Here is a 22,504-nt window from a genome sequence, read left to right on the forward strand (position 1 = left end):
CATTTTCTGAATACAAATCTCCACCTGCCCATTTTCTTTTTGCCATAGATCCTCCTGTACTGATCTGTGATCACCTGATGTCCAGGGATCTAATGTTCCCAAGATATCACCTTTTTTGTCTTTGGGGTGAATATTTTCACCCGGCAGAAAATATCTTCGTCATGCTTGATCTAGGGCGGCCAACAAAAAGCTCTAACATTGACATTGCAAGCTTCTATTGATGGCTAGATGGCCATGTTTGTAGTTGTGTGTGTCAAACACCACTTCCAAAAAAACTACTATCACATGAACCACTGGATGTCATGGGACCACGACCCCCAATCGTCACATTACACACTTACCCTTATGAAAAGAATTTTATCGCCCAATCGATAACGACCTTCAGATAAATACTCAATAGAGAACCGATTTGAACAGTTGCAGGGAGGATCTTCTGCAATGTGCTTCATCTGCAGATCACATAAAATGAACATTCACTACTTTAAAGAATTTTTAACTTTTTGATAACATAAGGATCTCTAAATATTAACACTAAAATGGATTTTTACCCTGTGTCTCATAGTATCACTGTGTAAATATATTTGACACCCCTTATGCTTTACCTTAAGTTGTAAGGGAGAGACAAAAAAAGAAGTTTGATTTTTTACACCTAACATATAAATGAAATTAATTCAGCATTTCTGTTGGTGATTTCCCCCCCCCCCACACAATCTTCAAAGTTTAAAGATGCATTTCCGCCTAGAGATGGGGGTTGCATTTTTTCTTTTTTTGCTTCAAGTAGGAAGCAGGGAGTCTTCGGAGCTGAACTGTGTTAATTTCAGCCCCGGGAATCCCCTGCTTCCAGGGATACTTACCTCTAAAGGCGCTACCGGTAGCAGCCCCGGCTGGGCAGGCAATATGGCTGTTTAAAGGTCTCATGTTACGCAGACCAATAGGAAGCCAGAATATCATCTTTTGCGGCTTGCTATTGGCCCACAATATGCAGGACCTTTAAACAGGATTGAGATACAGACCGCGCCATTAGGGGTATGTTTCTCGGGGAGCAGGAGGTCCCCAGAGCTGAAATTAACCCTGTTCAGCTCTGGGACCCGCTGCTTCCCACAAAAGGTAGAATATTATATATATATATATATATATATATATATATATATATATATATATATATATATATATATATATATTTATATTAAAGGAAATACTTCTTTAACACCATCAAATGTAATAAACATGAGTATAATTTTCTAACACCGTTTTGACAGTAAAACAAAATTGTTAAGCTCCCATCACCATAAAATTTACAGACAAATGAAGAGTATCTTACAGCTTCAGATAGCTCCTCACGGTGACAGCAAGATTTTGGGATGCTTGTGGGGGCTAATGGTCCTGATTCAATTAACAACGTTTCTTCCAGCTCAATTTCTTTCTCCAATTTTACTAGCACTGGGGGCTCCACGCCATACCTGAAAATAGATGAAGTCACAATAGTCAAAGAAATGGGTTCATTAGCCTAATGCATTAGAAATGAATGATCCCAGTCAGTGCAGGGCCATGCACAGCAGCTTATGGAAGAGCCCAGATAAGAAGCATAGAACATGGCTACAACACAAATCAGCACTTCCAGAATTAGGAGGGAGCACGATCATCAGGAATCCACCCAAATGAAGAAAGAAGTAAAATAGTGCAATTCTGTGTATATAAAGTGACAGGAAAGTGACAGGTCTTGGCTCGTATAGAGAGACTACTTACAGACTTTTGAAAATCTTCAAGTGCAGTTTCACTTGAGATAACCTGTGCTTAACTTAACTTCAAATTTGCATATTTCATTGTTGGTTAAACTTGCATATTGCTATATAAACCTGGACACCTATTAGGGATAATATTGTGCTCCTGATGTAGCTGATTTCAATCAGCTAAAAGCGTTGAGCTAGCAGAGTGTAACGTGACACCGAGAGGACCACCCATCGCCACACCTGTCCATTTCGCCCGAGAAGCCGGAAGAGACACTGACTCCTGCGGATGTGACGTCAGACGCCACCCGAAGTGATCGTGCTGCGGGAGGATCTGACTGATAGAGACGGCTGCTACAACCCATCTTCTCGGCAGTATCAAAGTTACACCCTACCTGATGGGCCTGTATTGTTTGTACATTACTGTTCCTTGTTTTTATGTACGATACAACTTTTAATTGGTCTGCAATATTGGCTCTCATTTGTCTTTCTCTGAGACATATAAGACAAGATTGGATTACAGATCGGCTGATACCACCTATACTCATTGCTGTTTTACAACTGCCAGTCTGTAAGTAGTCTCTCTATACGAGCCAAGACTCTGCAAATTGTTCCCGTCACTTTATATACACAGAATTGCACTATTTTACGTCTCTCTTCATTTGGGTGGATTCCTGACGATCATGCTCCCTCCTAATCCTGGAAGTGCTGTCTGTTAATGGAGATTGTGTACATTTTCTCCTTGGAGGTTGAAACTTCGTTTTTTTTTCACTTTAAATCACTATATATATTGTGACGCCATCACTGCCCTCTAAGGGTTAGAATGGGGCAGTTGTGGGACTTCACAGCTCTCATAGAGTTAATCCTCTTGGAAAGGTCTGTTCAGCTGAGAGTTAATGAGCTAGTTAGCCTAGCTTGTATAGTCAGGAAGTGATACAGAGATTTCCGCCCCCCCCCCATGCTGCCAGACACACACTGTTGAGAGTTATACAGAGAGGGTGAGAGACGCTGCTGCTAGACTGATCTGAAGACACACACAGACAGCCCTGTGAGAGACTGAAAGGAGACCTGCTGCAGGTACACTGGGTAAAGTGGGGAAAGAGTTTAGTTCTCCCACGATTAGTTAGGGACTAAGCAGTATTAGTCAGTACTCCTGGAAGGAGTTAGGTCTTTTGTTTCTGTTTTGTGTTATGAGTTAACCCTGTACCTGCTTTGTACCCTGTAAATAAACCCCTGCTTTGAAAGTACAGTGGTTCCTGCCTTTAATCTGGACAAAAGATCCGACGCTGGAACTGAGACGTCACAATATTAAGAAAATCACTGGATAATTTATCCTTCACTTTATTGTGTGTAAGGCCTTGCCCCCGCTGCCTACTGCAGCGCCCGCCACGAGAGCCCTCCCCTCAATGGCGCCGGGCCCGCTGCGAGGGGGGGCCGCAGCGCCGTGGCGCGAGTTGCGCCGCCGGGGAGCGACGGAGCAATAAGCCACGCCCCCCGGCAGTTCAGCCAATGAGGGCGAACCTGCCGGGTGAAGTCATGGACGCGCCCCCGTCACTCCCCCGCCACGCCCCCCCGGTCTCTCTTCCTGCAGTGAACTGCAGACCGGGGAATCGGCTGCACGCGCCGCCAATCTCGCTGGAGCGCGTTGCAGCGGAGTTACCGGGGCCTTAGCCTAAGCGCCTATTTACATCACTTTGGTGTCACTACAACACAAATCAATCTACTTTTGCATCTGCACATTTTTTACACCACCTCTCCTTTTTCCAAATCATGCTGCCAGTCACCATCACAAGGCTTCTGTTTGCCAACACAGTCCCTTTCTGACTAGTTCGGTCAGGAGTAATAGGACAAGGTGGGCCAAGTGATTTGTATCTGCCATCAAGTTCTGTGTTTAGGAACCAAGCCAGAATGGAGCCATTATTGGCTTGACCAGGTCTCTGATGGAATATGGGCAGGAGATAAAATACCCATCTGTCTGGTTCATTAGTTTCAATAAATCAGAAATGTAGTAAGTTATTTTATCATTTATACTTTCAATGCTGTAGCGCTAATGTTAACATGTAAAGAAGAGAAATGTATGAATTTTCCTAGATTACACACCTGGATACTATTCGACCAACATCCAGAAGACACAGACACACCTGCCTGGGATCCTTATGCAAAACTAAAAAGAAAAAAAGATTTATACAGACGTCACATAACTTGCTGTGAGGAAAATCGAATGCTCTTAATAGACAAGCAGTCAAGACACTGTATATAATGAATTACATTTTCTTGGTGCATCTGAAAGAGCGTTGACTAATTCAGTCTTTAATAGATCTACAAAGCATAAGCAGAACAACTATGATGAGTATAGCTACACACATTATTTGTGTGGTAACATTTTAATTGTGTTTTACATTATTTTTTTTAACATTGGTGTTTCACTTTCAGTAGATTTTGTCTTTGAGACTCAAATGCAGTGAAAAGAAATTGCAGAAGAGAGAGACAGTGGCACTCAAGGGTTGTGCTACTCCATAAGCGTGGATGCTTATTTCTTGGGCACAAATGAACAGAAAAATGTAATTGATCTCTGTGGGGCAAGAGCGGCGGGGACATGAAAACTGAAGAAGGGATTGCATCTGTCTTGTCTACAGAAAAATATAACACTAAATTAAATGGGACAACATTACATAAACACCGCATTAAGGGCCACTCATTGATCTCAAAAGGTATAGTGACACCTGATGTAAGGTACAAGATTTTCTACGGGACAAGTTTTCCGCAAGTAAACTGATATTCATATCAGAAAAAGTTTGCTTTGGGTGAAATGCAGGAGTGTGAAGGCAAGATATGAAAAAAATCTAATGTGATCTCCATTTAAATGGGAACACCTATACGCTGTATTTTTGCAACTGAAAATAATGGATCCTGTAATACAAGTTAAATCAAGATGCAGAGCAAAAAGGTTTGTATAATGGAGGCCTGGAAAATCATTATTACAAATAGACCGCCCTGTAAAACAAACACTATTTTCCCTCAAAAGAAAGATGCCCCGTGTCAACTATCCAAGTGTAACATACATCTACTATAAGAATGTAAAGTTCTTTGTATAAGGTGTAAAAGCGGTAACACAGAGGGGTCATTTATCTCTGTATATATTTAGAAAATGAAATGAAGTATTCCCTACAACCATATGTTTGTGTAAAAAAAAATATATATAATCTTCAAATTCAAAAGGTTTAGTGAAGCATTCACATTTAATTGCAACTGATGATGAATTTACACTTTTTTTATTTTTTAATGATCTGTCAAATTCCATCCATCTGAAATATCTGCACGGCAGCTGTTAGTCACAAGGCTTAAGCTGAAGCTTAGGGGCATGTTCTAAACATTTACAGTTGTTTTGTAGTCACGCAGTTTACTATTTTAAGATTTATTTTTAAACAGTGTATGAACAACTGTAAGACAACGAAGCTCAATAGGATCCCTTGTTAGAAGTTATTTTTCCTCCCAACCCCCCCCCCCCCAAAAAGGAGGAGGAGGAGGAGGAGGAACAAGGCAATTATTTAATCTACAAAATCCAGACAATGAGTTAGTATATATAACTTCAACTAACTCCATAAAAGTAACAGCAAATTTACAGGGGGGGGGGGAAGAGTGTAAAAGAAGGACTTTTTATTCATAAATGTACCTAAACCCTCGGATTCAAACAGGTAAGTATCATCAACTCCAATGCTCTTGCACCAGCGTAGAAAGTTAGCAGTGTTGTCACGAGCAAAGAAGGAGCCAGGAGCAGCATCTGTTTTGCATGGAACTTTTCTCATAGGAAAACACTGGATTGAGTGATTGACAAAGAAAAATGACAAAACAAATAAATGTAAGACAGGTTCATCATCTTACTCATTTATCTACATCACTGCGTTATTTTTTCTTTCTAGTCTTTCTAGTTGAGGTACAAGTCAGAATAAAATAAAAAAAAACTCTTGTACTCTTGCAGATTTTTGCTTTTATGATCATTTAGACCAGACGTGCGCAAACATTTCCCCCTGCGCCCACCTGTCTACTATTCCCCGCCCCGCCACCCCCTCCTTACCTTGTCTCTGGCTTCATTTGACATCGCGGGGTCATGAGACCCCGCGTTGCCATGGCGACACGTCGTCGAAGATAAGGTAAGGGAAGTTGCAGAATATTAGAATACTATGAGGATTGAGTGCATGTGCACGCAAGCCTTTTTTTTTCGTTTTGATACATCTTGGAATTGATTGTAACCGCATGGTAAATGTTTTATTTTTAGATTAGGAAGGACTGTAAAATAAAAACATTACTTTTATCTGTTAAAAACTTGGGAATTAAAGGGCTCCTTCAAAAACAATTAGCAGTGAAAAAGGAATTGTATATGTGAAATTGTATCTCACCAGTCATTTCATACACTGGCCATATTTTAGTATTAAAGGAAGTTCATTACTAAACAGCATATTTAGAAGTATATGGTCTTATTTATTGTAAGATGGGTCTCACTCAAAGGAAGAATCAATTAACTAATTTCGTAATAATACAATAGCGGACCATGTGTGCCAAGTTCTGTTTTGATAGAATATGGAGAAAAAATAAAAATAAATCTGGGACTACCACAACTGTCTGGAACCAAAAAAAAGTAAAAGGGGTTCAATCTACTAAATTGTCAAATGAAATCTGTATGCCCACTCCAAAAGAATCAAGAACATCAAAAAATATATAAGCGTATAGAATATTAGATGATAAAATAATACACTAGACAAGGTTTTGTTATTTAAGTATCTTTCTCTAGGAAAAGTATTTATTCACAGAACAACCGCATATATACTAATTTCTTACCTTTAGTTCTTCTGCTGTGCAACAATGTCTCATAGTATTTTGGATAACAAAAGTCAGCTGACAGAGTAAGGCCCCATTATCAAGCTCTTCCATAAACTTCTCACCTTTAACTTCTACCCCTGAGAAGTAAACAGAATTATAAATGCATTCATACATATATATATTTCAACAAAACATGCAAATCTACACCTTTCCAACGAATGCACAGGGATTCAATTACTTTGTTGACCAACCAGGTTTATTAACCTCTTGGACATTTACGTACAAATAACATTTATGGGTGACCCTCATCATATTTATACTAAGCCATGTTCAAAAACAACAAAGTGAAACATAGTTGAGAATTACTGGCCTAGACAAATAAAAACCCACCGTATGCTCTTCTTACTGCCAAACCCAATACCACTCTCCTGATCTCCCTCTCTCCCCCCCCCCCCCCACCCCACACACACACACACACACACACACACTTCCTATTCTCCCCCTCTGAACATCCTGATATAGCCTTTCAAGTTTGGACAGAATTATTAGTTCTACAGTTTCCTTTTAACCAGAGTCTTTTTCCTTCCTGCCACCTAAATTGGTCTCTTTCAACATTTCCATCCAAGCTCCTTGGAGGACGCAATCAAAAACCAGAAGTATATCTTGATGCTGATTTCAGGATGAAATGTTTTTAGATAAATCAAATTGCAGGAAGAACATGAATACACAAAAAGCGTTCCTCTCCTTCAATGAGATCTGTGATGGAGCAAAGAGAAAAGTCTGGGCTCTGAAGAACTAAAAAAAAAAACTCACCTGCAGGACATAAAATAACTATGCTCATACTGATTGCAGTTCCAGTTATATTTATTTATAAAATGTTTTACCAGGAAGTAATACATTGAGAGTTACCTCTCATTTTCAAGTATGTTAAGTCAAGATGACACATAATACATCGTTTTACCATTTGAACTGCTTACAAGTCCTCCCTGTAAATAAAGAAGTAGGCATTGCAAAGCTTACCTAGCAAGCCGGTCAACCAGATCGACAGATCTTCCTGCATAGGTATCAAGGTGGCTTCATGGCGCACAGACAACCACTGATCGTACTGAAAGACATCTGAAAGGCCAGGTCCATGCCTAGGAGTCCGAGGGCTCCTTGGACTTGGTGGGATATCGTCTCCAAACCACACCTGGAAAAAAAAATGTTAATAAAATACTTGTCCTGTGCATAAACATGAAAGTTACAAAAAGGCCCCAAATAAATTGTACCTTTTAAATGTAAAAAAAAAAGTTTAACAGCACATGAAATAGAATAGTGGTGCAAAGCTGTGCATCTGACAACAAAACAGAACTGGGTATACATGCACTGCCAAACATGTATTGTAGGGAAGGACACTGTATTATCAGTGCAGATTCAAGGCCAATGTGCAGCTGTAACACACAATGAGCCACTCAAGTACTGCAGGTTCTCACTATTTTCAGTGTATTCTCTCCTCTGGAATATGGGACTGTGGAAGGAGAGAAGAATATATGGAGAATCTAGGCATCTTTATACAGTGTTAATTGTCCCTTTTCAGGGGAAGGGTGGTCATTTATTGTCCCATGATCAAGAACTTCCGCTGTCAACCACCATGTGTAATTACTTACAATGCAATGATACCATGCAACGTTATTTCCATTTTACTGCATGCTTTGTAGATTCAGATACTTCTGCTTTTTAAAGCAAGTGTCTCACTTGTCAGCTCTGACTCAAGTTGTAGTGTATGGGGGCTGCATTTACACAACTTAAAGATTTCTATTAGATGCTCTGATAATCACTTCGTTTCTAAAAAAACAAGATCCTGAAAATGCAGGTTGGGACCTGAAAGATATTCAAGGTTTTGCAAATGATCCTCCAACTACCATAGGGAGCTCTGCAGGCGCATTCCATGAGTTCAAGTGCTGAGGAAGGCACAATTTTGCCTTGCACAAGGGATATCACTGTTTCTATGGACTAGTGCCACGCTCATCCATTCCTATCTGAATACACGGCATTGAAATTCATTGCGAATATCTCTGGCACTAAAAGGTATTGCCAAGCAAATGGCAATGTTGCTTTAAATGAAGGAATGATAATCATAACAAAATAAGTAATAAAAACCACATACTTGTACTGGGTGATGCATGCTTCACTGAACAGAAAATTAGCTGCCGTTTCTAAAATAAGGAAAAGTAAAACAAGTAAATAAACAAGACAAAATGTTATGCAGAATTGAAGCAGGGCGGCGCCGGGGCTAAACCCCATTAATCCCGGCTCCAGGGACCCCCTGCTTCCAGAGATACTTACCTCTATAGAAGGTGCCGGTAGCTGCACCGGCTGAGCTAGCTGGGGTTTAACATTTAAAGCTCCCACGTCACGCGGGCCATTAGGAAGCGGAACCTGATGATGTCACAGCTTCCTATTGGCCCGCGTGGGAGTTTTAAAACGCCGCTATAATGTGAACCCCGATAGCCGAGCAGCTACCAGCACCCCCTGTGGAGGCAAGTATCTCTGGAAAAAGGGGTCCCCAGAGCTGAAATTAATGGGGTTCAGTTTCATAGAACCCCCCCCCCCCCCTCTTCAATCCTGTGTAAAAAAAACAAGCGAGTGGATTGCTGCTTTAAGAGATATCCTCCTGCCCATCCCAACTGGATTAAATACAAGGGCCTTATGTACATGTATGCTTTGAAATGTACTATACCCACAAAAAATAAATAACCTCCCCTGGATATTAATAGCTGCCTCATCATGCAGTAAGTCATGAGCCCCTCACAAAAAGTAATATCACAAAATACATCAACTACTATTCGCCATTCTTATATTTGAAAGCCAAACAGATGCAGGGGAAAGAGTGGCATAGGAGGTTCCCAGCTCCAGTGCCCAGGGACCACCAACAGTGCAGGTTTTAATGCTATCCTCATTAGCACAGTGGGGCAAGCATTTTGAACCACCTGTGCTCAAGCCGGGGTATACTTAAACCTGCAATGTCAGCGATCCCTGAGGACTGGAGTTGGGAACCTCTGGCATAGGTAATTGATTTCATTTTATTGCAACTCTAAACAACTTGCTCAACTGAACTTGTACTTATGGCACATTTTATATACATTAAAGCAGCTGTTCGGGCTGTCTGCAGACAAAAGCCCAATTGAATGTAGAGCGGGGCAATTTAGGGTCATGAAATTAATATTTATTTTCTTGCACATACTTGCTTGACAAACAGGGCTACCAACAGGGGGGTCTGCCGGGGCTGGTGTCCCGGGCCCCCTGGCTGGGGGTGGGGGCCCGGCCGGCGCTGCAAATTTCCCCCGACCTCTGGCTAGGCCCTGCTGCCGGTCGCAGCCAGGCCCCGGCCCTCAGCTGCCTGTAAGCTTATTCCTCTCTGTATCCAAGGCCGCCGGACTTCCACTGCCGGCACGCGACGGGGCTCTCTGATGTCAGCACGCGGAAAGTAAGCTTGGCCCAGCTTCCGGGGTGCTGCGCTCTGACGTCAGAGAGCCCCGTTGCACGCTGGCAATGGAAGCTCGGCGGCATAGGACAGAGAAAGGAAAAGGTTTACAGGCAGCCGAGAGGCAGTGCCCGGCCGCAGGGCCTGGCCAAAGGTTGGGGGAAATTTGCAGCCCAGCCAGCAGAAACCGGGCCTGGCCTGACCCAAGGTAAGTCTGTATTTTTACATGTATTGGGGGGGGGGGGCCTTGAGGTAATTTTATATGGGTTGGGGATTTTTTTATATGTATTTTTTTAATGGATTGTTCTTTAAAAAATATATATATATATTTATATAAATGTGTGCTCATTTGCATGTCCTTTCCCAGAATCCCTTGCTGCAGTGGAAGCGCTGTATGCTGGGCGATGATGGGGAAAGATAGGGTTGCAGACCTGTCTAAGACATGCAAATGAACATACAGTAATATTTACAGTTGCTATATATATATATATATATATATATATATATATATATATATATATATATATATATATCATACACACACACACATATAAACGTGTGTATATTTAACCCCCCCCAGCCCATATTTAACCCCCCCTTCCCCCCGGCCCATACTGAATCCGCTCAGGCCTTTTGTTACATTGGATATAGCATTGAGTATCTTTGTCTATTGTTGAAAATATTAAAATAAACAGATTGCATTGTAATGTTTTTTCCCCATATTAACAATAACAAGAAAACAGTTAAGTAAAAGCTGCGCGCCGGAAACAAATATTTTTCCATGGTAGGTGTGCTATGGGTTGGGTGGGGGGGGGCCTGTTTCTTTCATTTGTCCTGGGCCCCATGATCTCTGTTGGCGGCCCTGTTGACAAATGTTTAGTTAAAGAGATCTCCATAGGTAGGGAGAGATGATTGAGAACGGTTTAAGCCATGAGGGCTCCAGAGGTAAAAGGTGCAAAGATGAGACATCATAGTCCTGAGTAGGGGTGTAACGAGAGATCAGAGTTGGGATATACAGTATGGAAGTGCAGAGGAGTGGAGAGCATTACAAAGGAGAAGAATTTGGGCTTTATATGGAGATTAATGGAAGCCAGCAAAGACATTTCAAGGACATCAAAAGCAGTGTCTAGAAGAGCAGCTGAGAGCTGCAGCATTTTGAATAGAATGTAATGAAGAGGTGTGAGGCGGGGATGCCAGATAATATGGACTGACTGAAATAACTTCCATAGTATTCATTTTACAGCTTACATCAATGAAGAAATCTTCTATGTTTAAGCATCTAATGGATTATATATTACAGTATATACATATACACACACACACACACACATACAAAAGTAGCTCTAAAAAAGGTGCCAGTTAATATTAAGTGTTTGTGACAATGTATAAAAGTTGTGTGATAAGTGAAATAAAGTGATGTAACTATAAAGTGAACTAGTGATAATCAAATGGCAATGCCTAATAATCACAGTGCTGACAAACACAAATTGCTATACAGAGAATAGTTAAAGTCCCTAAATATAACCCAAATAGGTCCAATCAGTTCCACAAGATAGTTGTAAGGAATCCGCCCCTGGGTTTGGCTAGAACGCATTCCTTACAGAGCTATGGAGTTTCCAGACAAACCGTCCCTGCTCCTGCAATCACTGCAGTCTGCATGCCTCCTGTGCAGCTCTGTCCCTATTCGCTAGGTGTGCTATATAGAGTCAGCTCTTCCCCCCAAGAAGTTGCTAAGCATAAACCAAGTTCTACTTGGGAGGTAACTGTGTTTGCCACAAAACACCCTTGCCTTAGCCGTGCCTTTTTCCCGTGCTGAAGTGCTGGAGTTCCCAGCACTTGCTTCGTTGTTCCTGAGGCCTGACTGCATATTCCTTGTGCAGAGTTCTGCATTGTTGTTTCCGTGGCCTGTCTGCATATCCCCCTTGCAGAGGCCTTCATCATGGCCAACTCCCGTTCTTCTCGCAGAGGCCATTCCTACGCTGCAGCTTCTACGCTGAAGCGCTATGCACCTGCCTTCCTGTTGCCGAACCCTGCGTGCATCCATGACCATCGCTCCTGTGTCGTCTGCCTTGACCCCAGCCTGGATAATGTTAACCCTGCCTTCTCCAACCCTGACCCCTGCTTGTCTACGGATTACCCTGTCTTCTCCAACCCTGACCCCGCTGCGTTTGGCCACGGAATACGCACTCCGGACCTGACTCCGTGGCCTAAGGTCGGTGTTTTCACATCCCCACCTCAGCCCCGCAGTCCGGTCCCGGTTTGTGGCGAGCACGATCGTTACAATAGTCCAGGGAAAAGAACTCCTGTTCCTGACAAGCGAATCCCTTGGAGCGCACTGCAGCTTTTTTTAGTGGTATAGCAAACCACAAAGATACCTACAAACGGAGCCTACTTGGCTACGCAGCGTGATGACGTACCAAACCGATGTTTGGTGACATCTTCACGCTACGGACCCACGAGAGGAGGTCTGGTTTCCTTTGCAAAGCCAAACAGCCAATTGTGAGCACAGCTGATTTCCACACGTCGCATGCAGCAAGACAAGGGAGCTGCTTGGAACAGCTACTATTACAGGAGCTGGTGGATGCTACGATCCGGTTCCAAAGTGCCCAGCTGTATGTTCCTGGACTCCTCACTCCCCTTGGTGACGTCTCCTCATAGAGATTTCTCTTATGTGCCTGTGTTCTTTTACCCTCTTGTGAGTGCAGGTTCATGTGACCATGCTTCTCTTTTTTACAATAAATCCCCCATTTCTTTAGAGTTATGCTATGGAGATTGCGCTACTTTTTATTTAATTTTTTGTGTATGTATCTCTGCATCACGTCGCAGTATCTTTTAGTCCCAGATTAAGGCCAGAAACATTGTATTTCTCTACACTGGGTTTATTTACAGGTTTAACTTATACACCAACATGCCCATCGTCCCTTTAAGTCAAAAGAAATCATAAAAATAACACCTACTCCTTCATAGGAGTCTAACTACATAGTAGATGCAGCCCTCTCTAACAGTAGCCGCCAGCTAAGTTGCTTGTCGGCTCAAAACAATATACACAGTCTCTGCACGTTAATATACTCCTAACCCCTTCATTTCATTTTAACAACAGTTTTGAAGCAGGTGGTCTCCGGAGCTGAATCGCATTAATTTCAGCCTCAGGGACCCCCTGCTTCCCGAGTTACAGGCCCCAGTATGGGGTGCCGGTATCGCTCCGTCTTGTTTAAATGTCTCGGTTACGTGGGCCGTGATATTTAAACATGGTGGAGATACTGGCACCACAGACCGATTCTGTCTACTCTCAATGCTCGTCTCTTATAGAATGATGAGAATGATGCAGCCGGGTAGGATTCACACAGCGAGAGTCCCATTCAGATGCAGGGACGACTGCTGCGTTAATCCTGATCGGTCATTATTCTCCTTACTGGGACTCCGCGAGCACATGGAATTAGAAACGTGCCCATAGCGGATTTCGTGAGAGCAGCGTGACGTGACCAACCATGAGTCTACATTGATAGATACATATACAAGAAAAACAAATTAATCCAGGTCATCATAATCTATATTGAAACCTTACTGTTATCTATCAGATACTGTGCATTGAGGTACCGACATCCACCAAAAAATGTCCAACACGTCAGCGTACATGTAACCAACAGAATCTATTTAAAAAACAACAGTGATACTGCACATCCATATAACAAGATTCATCATCATGGGTATAATAACTTCCAATGTGCATCCATCAATGGTATCTCGATTCTGGAAACCCTGTGGTTCATATAATAGAAAGAATATAGTTGTTTTATTTAGATCATATTGCTTGGTGATACATTTCTAAAACATATATTACAATCTAAAGGGAATAAGGGGCAATACTGAAAGAAAAAGGTAACGTGGCTGCTCAGTGAGGGACCGAGTATGGCTCAGGATGACGTTTGGTCCAGTCGAACAGCAGATCCAGAAAGGTTTAGGGGTGTGGATGTTAGGTGCTGTCTGATGGCATGGAGTTTGGTCCAGCTGCATAGCTGGTCCAAAGAGGGTTGGTGAAGAGAGGGGGGGGGGGAATGTTAAAGCTATGCCAGATAGGCTTCCTTATATAAAGGTGAGTTTTCACTGAGCTTTTACATTTTAAAACCAATGACTATTTCTGAGGAGTAAAAGCTAAAATTGTTCAAATACTGTACTGAGGAAATTGTGAATCAGCACAATGACCAGCTCTCTGACAATTATAGAGCAGCAATTTGGGTGCAGTAGATGCATGGTGGCACTGAGCACCAGAGATAATATATCAGTGCCTGGAACGGACAGGGGAATACTAGACTCAGGCAGTGTGCGTTCTCTAGCTAGTTACAGAATTTACCTAAATTACATACACTATCTATGCTACTCAGAATAAAAAGGCTGCATGCATTTATCTCTGACATTCAGCTAACAATAGAGAGTCAGCTAATGGTCATAATGAGCTGGAGTTTGATTTTGGCATGTTATTAACAGTATGCTCATCCAGGAGCCAGACGTGTAAAGGATTTACAGCAACCATCTGCAGTGATTAAATATCATTATATCTGCTCCTCACAATCCACTCTACAAACAGACACTGTGATTATAGCACGCTTCTCATGAACGGACTACTCGCTTATCTCTTTATTTGCTACTTAAATAACTTTAAAACAATTATTGGTTAGTGTGCTATCTGAAGAATAAGCAAACCAGTGGGTAACAATAACAATTCACATCTCTCTATATCAAAATATTGCAGTGAAATATTGTGACACTGAGTAGTAAATATTATATGCTTGATTGCGATCCATTGGTGATCTTGTTACATATAGTGAAACATTGTATTCATCTTGCCACGCTTCAAACTCTTGAAAGAACACACACACACACACACACACACACACACACACACACACACACACACACACACACTACAGCTTTTATTTAAAAATTTCAATTACCTGTGCTTTATGTTAGTTTGTTTATTTTGAATACACCATTATTAAAAAGGTATATTTTAATTATGTAAATGATGCAGCTGCCACTGGAGTTCACATACCAAATTAGTGGGTGCATGTCTCCTCTCTCTTTGTATAGTGTAGCAGCAGAAGTGGAGCGGTAAGTGAGGTAGATGAGTCTGGCAGAAGCGTTTTGGATGGATTGTAGTTGGGATAGGCAGACAAGCCGAATGCCAACTAGGCGAAGGTTGCTGTAATCAAGGCAGTACAAGATGAGAGTGAATTAGGATTTTAGTTGCATCATGGAGTAAGAAAAAGATGTATTCTAGTGATATTTCAGAGGTGGAGCTGACAAGACTTAGTGAGGGACTGAATGTGCGCGTTTAGTGTGTTGATTTTGGTATTGACAGTGAGGGAGAATTTGGGAGTGAGAAAGAGTATTAGTTCTGTTTTGGATATGTTAAGCTTCAGATAATAGTTGAACATTCAGGAGGAGACTGTAGACAGGGGACGTCAGGGAAAGAACAGTAATTTTGTGTGTCATGATGATACGGAAAGCCAAAAGATTGTATTAGTTCACCAAGAGAAGAAGTATAGGAGTGAGAAGAGCAGGGGGCCAAGGACAGAGCCTTGTGGGACCCCAACAGAAAGAAGGAGTGAGGAGGAGGAGGAGACACTAGAGAAGGAAACACTGAAGGAGCAGTTGGATAGGTAGGAAATAAACCAGGAAAGGGCTGCGTCATGGAGGCCAATGGATGGAGAGTGTGTCGTGATCAACAGCGTTGAAGGCCTCAGAGAGATCCAGGAGAATTAGTGAGGAGAAGTGACCCTTAAACTTAGCTGTGAGAAGGGTGGAAGCCAGAGAAGAGGGGAGTGACGCCTCATCCGACGAAGCAATGATGTTGCGAGACACATAAGGAAAACATGCAGTTGCAAACTTGTATTTTACACCAAGATTGTACGTTTTTAATAATGAGAAAGTAATGATTTTATGAAGATTTATTTTTTTAAAGCTCCATTTTTGCATATTCACACATTTAGAATTTTAATATATATTTGTATCACATATTCTAGTTCGGTTAGTCTTATCTTGCCTATGTCTATTGTGGCCATTATATACATAGGCAAGATAGGATTAATACCAACCTACGGCCATTGATAAAAATGTGTGTTATTCTTTTAAGGTAGCCTGATATCGCCAGGTGTCAGAGTTTAGTGAGTAGCATGTACATAAGCAACTGTTCATTCCTCATTTGCATATGCTGCTGTTAAAAATAACAATAACATATCTCTGCGATGAAAAGCCCCTTGTCACTTCTTTAACGATTGTGATATGACGTTAGTATATAGGACGTTAAATAAAATAGGCGTTAAATACTGAGAAAGCCATTTTCTTTTTATTCAACGACCTTTAATGAATCTAGGCCAGAGTTTGGTCCAGAATTGAAACACTTCCATATTCTAAAGCCCAATTAGTAAATACTTACTAACATATTAATATATTAGCAGTCATTAACAAACTAACATGGGAGATAGGTACCTACAGGAAAGCGGCGTTGTGATGCGAAATGTGCACCAGGTCACGTGAATTAAATCATTGCGACGTCCACTCTAATCCGAGAAGGTCCGTTTCATCCGTTTAGGGCCCCTTATTACTTTACATTAGCAAGCGCGTTAGATGCAGACTATACCCATTCCAGCTTCATTTAATACCGTGCTGTATTATTAGTTTAAGCTTGGAATGGGCACACTGTTTATTTTACTTCCTAGAGACAGTCATTTCCTGGGTAAGAGGCAATAACGAAAATACCTACAGTATTCTAGCTCACTCTAGCACCACAGCTGTGAACTTTTGCTGAACCAACAGCTATCCTACGGCTACAGAATGTTGCTAAATACTGTTCTGTGTAGCCTTATGTCTGTCTGAGCTTATAACCTCTGATTCCAGGAACAACAAAAGGGGGAATATTTTAATCAGGACTGGTCTTCCATTACCTATTTCACTATCATAGATGTACTTTTTCTGAGAGGATAGTTGGTATTGCTCTTATTATTACACTTAATTACTGAAGTAGAGTTCACCGATCTTTATTTTAAGAATATTTTCAATCAATTAATACTATGACCTGATTGGAGTTCACTCCTACAGAGTACCACAATTAGTATATTTGAATATCTTTAGGCTTCCCATGTTAATATGGAGTTACGAGTTCAGGTGTCACTAATTGTTGTGAACACTAGTATTAAATTGCCTATAGCCACTATTTTTAATATCTAACTACTTGATTATTTTGGGCCCCGTCTTGAACTTATTTTAAGTGATGTTGTATATATTACTATGTGAGTATTTTCCTTTTCAATTCATCGATTTTAATGAGGAATTTATTAAAGATTTAAATTACTCATTACTTCAGATGAGGAGTGCAACATTGGAGTACCCGTTCCCTATTTTGATTATGATTTTTCCGGTATGACCCTTGATCCATCACCACTATCTTTATCAATGGCTGAGCAAGAGTAGTTCTTTGGATTTGCAACATGGGAGATCAATTAGAAAAAAAAAACTACAGACAGCTGGCAAAACGTGTACGGTCTCTCCTTACACCCAACAATGCCAGTCTGTGATATAAGAATGCAAGAAATTTGGCACTATGTGACCCCTCCCAATGACTTCATTCAGTTTACATCAAGACAGCCCACATGAATTTCCACTGATGGGAACGTTTTACATCTTGAATGTCACATCTACAAAATGCTGTTTCATACTGCCAAATAATTCTTGCTCTTTATAACTCTTTGGTTCATGACATTTTTGAAACAGAGCTTTCTCTATAGTGATGTGAAATGTGAAGAGGTTAGCCATTCATTTGTCAAACATTTCTGTACATACATTACAGGCACCAAGCAGTTAAGCAACTTGCATGGCAACTTGTGCGCCTTCACATTTATTATACAGATTATGAATATAAACCTTAAAAAAAAAATAATAATAATACTGTAATTATACTCAGATGTTATGTTCAGGAGTCCTAATAGTTAATATAAATAACACATAGGCCTCTGATGCGCTAGTGCCCTTCATGAAATTGGAGTTAGGATACACAAAAAGGAGACTAGCCTGTGACCAACACTAGGGCTCCCATCCGAGTGCTCTTGTAAGTGGCCAGTTTAGACCAACCAACCACTTAATACAAAGCCAGTTGATTCCTACCGGAAGCGTTGGTAATATTAAGAATAGACTGACGAAAAACAAAAGACAAAAAAGGGTGGGTCTAAATAATAAACAAAGTGCTCAAACCTAAAAGGTAACGTGCTAAAGAACCCAGATGACAGGACAAAGGGCATGTCCAATGCCCACTCACATGGAGTAGGTAAAACCCACTCAGGAAAAAAAGCCTGAACACTCATAGAGAACTCACCTGCCATTTGATGATTCCTAAACTTGTATATGGCCCACTCTACCAATGCCAGAAGGTTTTGCTAATTGGAAATGTGCAGTAATACTAAAATAGGCACCATGCACATCTGGATTAAATATGTGCTAGAAAATGTCATATCACCATTCAGAAATGTGCAAAATCATTATTCATAAATAAACTGCACAATGCCACAATAGAGAACTGCGGACTTCCATACAACACTGATTATAGCAATTTACAGCTTCCAACTTCAGGATCGACCGAATTTGTATTGGAAAAAGGATGTACAGTATAGCACCTATTTCTCAGTTTTTGTGCTAGGCGGTCATGCGGTTTTTGAAACGGAGACGGGGACACGCTTTCAAGGGGTAATGTACATTAAAAAGGTGTGGCTCTGTCTAGGTATATTTTTTTACATCTTTTTCTAAGTATGAAACAGGGGTTCTCCAGAGCTGAACCACAGTAATTTAAGCTCCACGGACTACCTTACCTAAGTCGCTGCACCCGGTAGCATCCCCGGACGAGTAAACAATATGAAAGTTTAACTCGCTCGCAGCACGGGAGCCAATAGGCACCACGGTGTTCTCCGTGTGCCGTGGAATTTTTAAGAATCATAGAGCACCAGCACCCCCTGCAGAGGCAAATATTTCTGGGAGTAGGGGGGCCCCGAAGCTGAAATGAACATGGCTCAGCCCCAGCGAACCCCTGCTTCATACCGATTTAATAAAACATATATATTGCTTGGAATGTCCTTTAAAGACGCAGTGACAATTATCTGTTCAGTGTAGTGAAATCCATAGTACATATAGTGTGCGAGATGATATAGTGGAATGGTTACGGGGTGGAAACACTGCAACAACATCCCTTTTAGGACACCCTTCAAAACGAGAATAATACGCAAAGTTTCCTATTGGAATGTGGCATTCCAAACAGGTAGAAAGACATTGCAACAGAACGGGTGTTATTGTCTTTTGTTAGGCCAACGTGACGAAGTAGCACAATGCAATAACAGAGCTACTAGAAATACATAATTTGGGGAATGTAACAGAAGAGATCAGAAGTGGTGGCTGTAGTTTTGTTGGGGGACAATATGCAGAATATTTGTCAGAGTTTTTGACTTGTCACCTTGCACAAGCCCTATTCTTCTCCCTTAAAACATACACCAAATGTTAAAATAGTGATTATTTTTCAAGTTATTGTTCAGGGTTGATTTGTGCACATTCTAGCAATCCCCTCAATATAACCCAAAACTGCCAAGACCCAAATAAATTTGAGTTTTTGAAGCTAAAATAAATTGCAATTAAATTAATTTAATTTAATACTGTACCTCCTAATGAATAGTAAGTGTGTTCCTGAAGTGAATTGAGCTGTTGGCAAATGGTTAGTTTACTTATCCCCCAGCACAGATGGCTCAGTAAATATTCCCAGTAGTTTTAGCTGCAAACTGTAACAATAGATGTTACCGTACTAATATAAGAATACATTGTAACTGCTGAGTTACACTGACTGAATGATTGAAACTGAAAGGTGGCCATTTACTGAACCCTGTGAAGCAGGATTTTTGCTGATTGATCATTGGAGAACAAATCGATTGGCATCTTAGATAATTTGTTGACAATAAGGGTAATCAAAGGCTACACTTATATATATATATATTTTTTTATTATTATTATTATTATTTTTTATAAGTCCTGCACAGATTGGACTAACTCTTTAAAAAGTAATAAAAATTAAAAAAAAAATTAAAATCACTTAGAAACTTGGTGGCATCACTAACACTGTCCACGTGTCATATTCAGAACATATTGACAGTGTGAACAGAATTTACTTTTTTTACACTCACTCAACACTATCCCGGAAGTTTCCGGAGAGGTACCATTAAGTGTGAGAAATGCATAAACAATACATCCACCTACTTAACAAGTCACGGTTAGACATACTGTACAAAAGGAAGATGCTGCGTGGCATTAGTATCAGTTTTAGTAAAGTTAACAGCCCTTCAGCAAGACAGGAACATGTATGATATTTATTTCTCAAAAGCTCATGCCTATGTTTTATAGCAATTTCAGACCCTTCACAGACACAACAAATCTCAAACGTGGAGACCAGTTTTAGAACAGCATGGACAGTCCAGCTCAGGGAGAGAAGCAAATGACAATGCCCTGCTCCTGTTTGAGTATGTACAGTATTGTGCAGGAGCAGCAGGTAGTGACTGTAGGTGAAGCTGTAACAGACAATGCAGGGGAAGCACTTCCAGCGCACGAGGACTGAGCCGGCAGCATGCCCTGCACACAAACTATTACTAACACATTCCCCAGGTACTCACTGCAAGCACTCAGCTCCGAACCGCTTGTGACTGACAGCTCCACTGACCAACCAAAACCCCGGGTGGAAGGCTATTGACCAATCACAGCGCGGTGCGCCTCTGTGAGCGTTATCAATCACAGCTGGCACGGATATATCACAGTTAGAGTCACACAGCCACGGGACTCGGATAATGCAAGTCACGAAATGGAATGTGATTACACAGAAAAGGCGCCGTCCTTGCACAGCGTGAGCGCAAGGTTTAACACAGCCTGGGATATCAGTTACTCACTCGGCGCCCAGCACGTACTGTGTGGGGCTCTTTTCGTGCTGCTCCTTTTGACGGCGGAGGGTATATAAATCAATAGATATAACCGCACTGAGGTCCCGCCGCGCAGTGCCCGACACTCCCACCGCCTCTCCGGTTCGGACAAACCGCCGGCACCGCCCCTAGCTACTCCCTTGATTCTGATTGGACAATTCGAAATAGAGCAGAGATAGACGACTAATCAGAGGCAGAGGCATACTGTCCCACCGCAGCTGCCGCCGGCACCCAGTGCAGGAACCGGGCTGGGACTGGGAGCAGTGGCAGCAGAACATGTTATTTCCAGTTATGTCATGTCCACTGTTACAGAAGCGCACAATAGCCCTGATGAGTGCTTCATTTATCTTATGTTAAAAAAAAAAAAGAGTACATAGTTTCTTCTTTTTATTTCTAGGGCAGTCACTTCAAACTCCCCTCCTGTCACAATGATTTATTAGCAAGTAATACACGGTGAAGACCAGAAACTTTAGGTGCTTACTTTTCAAATGTCTGTTAAACACGGAGTTCCTAAGGCTGCGTCTCCGCTGGCGCTGAGCGTGCTGTGCCCTCGGCTCTTGCCGCTTTTACTTATTGTAGTCTTTATGTGGAAGTCCCCGCTCGTTCGCGGGCACGCACGCTCTCCCAAGCTTGGCGCTTGATGAGACAAAAAAAAAGTGACTTTGAAGCGCCCTCAACATGCCGCCAATGTCCCCACGCGCGCGCTTGCAAAATATACAGGACACCCGGCGCTCATGCTTAGACAGTTGGTGACGTCACCGCTCTCAAGCATGAGCGAGGTTAGCGCCATCGGGAACGCAGCTTAATCCGTGCAAATCATAATTGTCACTCCAGAGATATTGACCTCCAGGGGCCTACAATAAATATGTGAGAAATAGTTGAAGCCTATGGGGATACAAGTCAAAAGCTATAAAACTGGAGGACTTTTATCTTTAATACATTTGGTGACACGGTTTTGGAGCCAGGAGACATTGCTACATAACCCTCAAGAAGTTTCTAATGCTAAAATAAACGAGGCTTGCCGAAAATTGCTGAGATTTGTCAGTGATCTGTCGCTCCTACGTTTGTCTTAACTTAATGCTACACATTTCTTAAATGCTGAACCAGGATCCAATGTAAAAGAGGCAGCAATATTTTGGAGAACGACAAAGGACGGCTGCTCTAAGAATTTTACCAGGGCCGGCTTGATGGCGGGTCCATGTGTGCAGTCGCAGCGAGCCCTGCACTTTGAGGTCCTGCACTCTTCCCCACAACATTTAAACTGACTGCCAGGGAGAGCACGGCGCCTCTAACTGCCTCTTACCTTCTCTCCGGCTTCACCTCCTGCATCTTTTGATTGCCACGTCAACGCGGCGACACATTGCAACGACGTCGCAGAGATGAGCAGAAGGAGATTCCAGAGAGAAGGTGAGAGGCCCCGCGCTCTTCCCCGGCGCGAGCCTCGCCAAATTACAAGCCGGCCCTGAGAACATAATATTTTATTCAAAACCCTATACCAGATA

At 41.8% G+C, this 22,504-nt stretch overlaps 1 protein-coding gene across 3 annotated transcripts in view; it reads right to left on the reverse strand.

Annotated features, from left to right (window-relative positions):
* The window catches only part of GAS2L3 (growth arrest specific 2 like 3), a 30,676-nt gene extending 9,562 nt beyond the window's left edge, over nucleotides 1–21,114 (reverse strand). The window contains exons 1-8 of one of the 3 annotated variants that reach the window (XM_075600680.1): nucleotides 20,973–21,114; nucleotides 8,692–8,740; nucleotides 7,566–7,734; nucleotides 6,564–6,682; nucleotides 5,401–5,542; nucleotides 3,828–3,891; nucleotides 1,322–1,460; nucleotides 342–449 (exon numbers count right to left, since the gene is read on the reverse strand). In XM_075600680.1, the coding sequence (XP_075456795.1) occupies nucleotides 342–449; nucleotides 1,322–1,460; nucleotides 3,828–3,891; nucleotides 5,401–5,542; nucleotides 6,564–6,682; nucleotides 7,566–7,734; nucleotides 8,692–8,709 (759 nt within the window). In that variant the 5' untranslated portion in view covers nucleotides 8,710–8,740; nucleotides 20,973–21,114. Of the gene's footprint in view, nucleotides 1–341; nucleotides 450–1,321; nucleotides 1,461–3,827; nucleotides 3,892–5,400; nucleotides 5,543–6,563; nucleotides 6,683–7,565; nucleotides 7,735–8,691; nucleotides 8,741–20,702 lie in introns of all 3 variants that reach the window. The other 2 variants (XM_075600682.1, XM_075600683.1) reach the window with 2 other exon arrangements.
* Nucleotides 21,115–22,504: the final 1,390 nt, after the last annotated feature.

This window comes from Ascaphus truei, chromosome 5 (assembly GCF_040206685.1).
Source record: "Ascaphus truei isolate aAscTru1 chromosome 5, aAscTru1.hap1, whole genome shotgun sequence".
Classification (NCBI taxonomy): domain Eukaryota; kingdom Metazoa; phylum Chordata; class Amphibia; order Anura; family Ascaphidae; genus Ascaphus; species Ascaphus truei.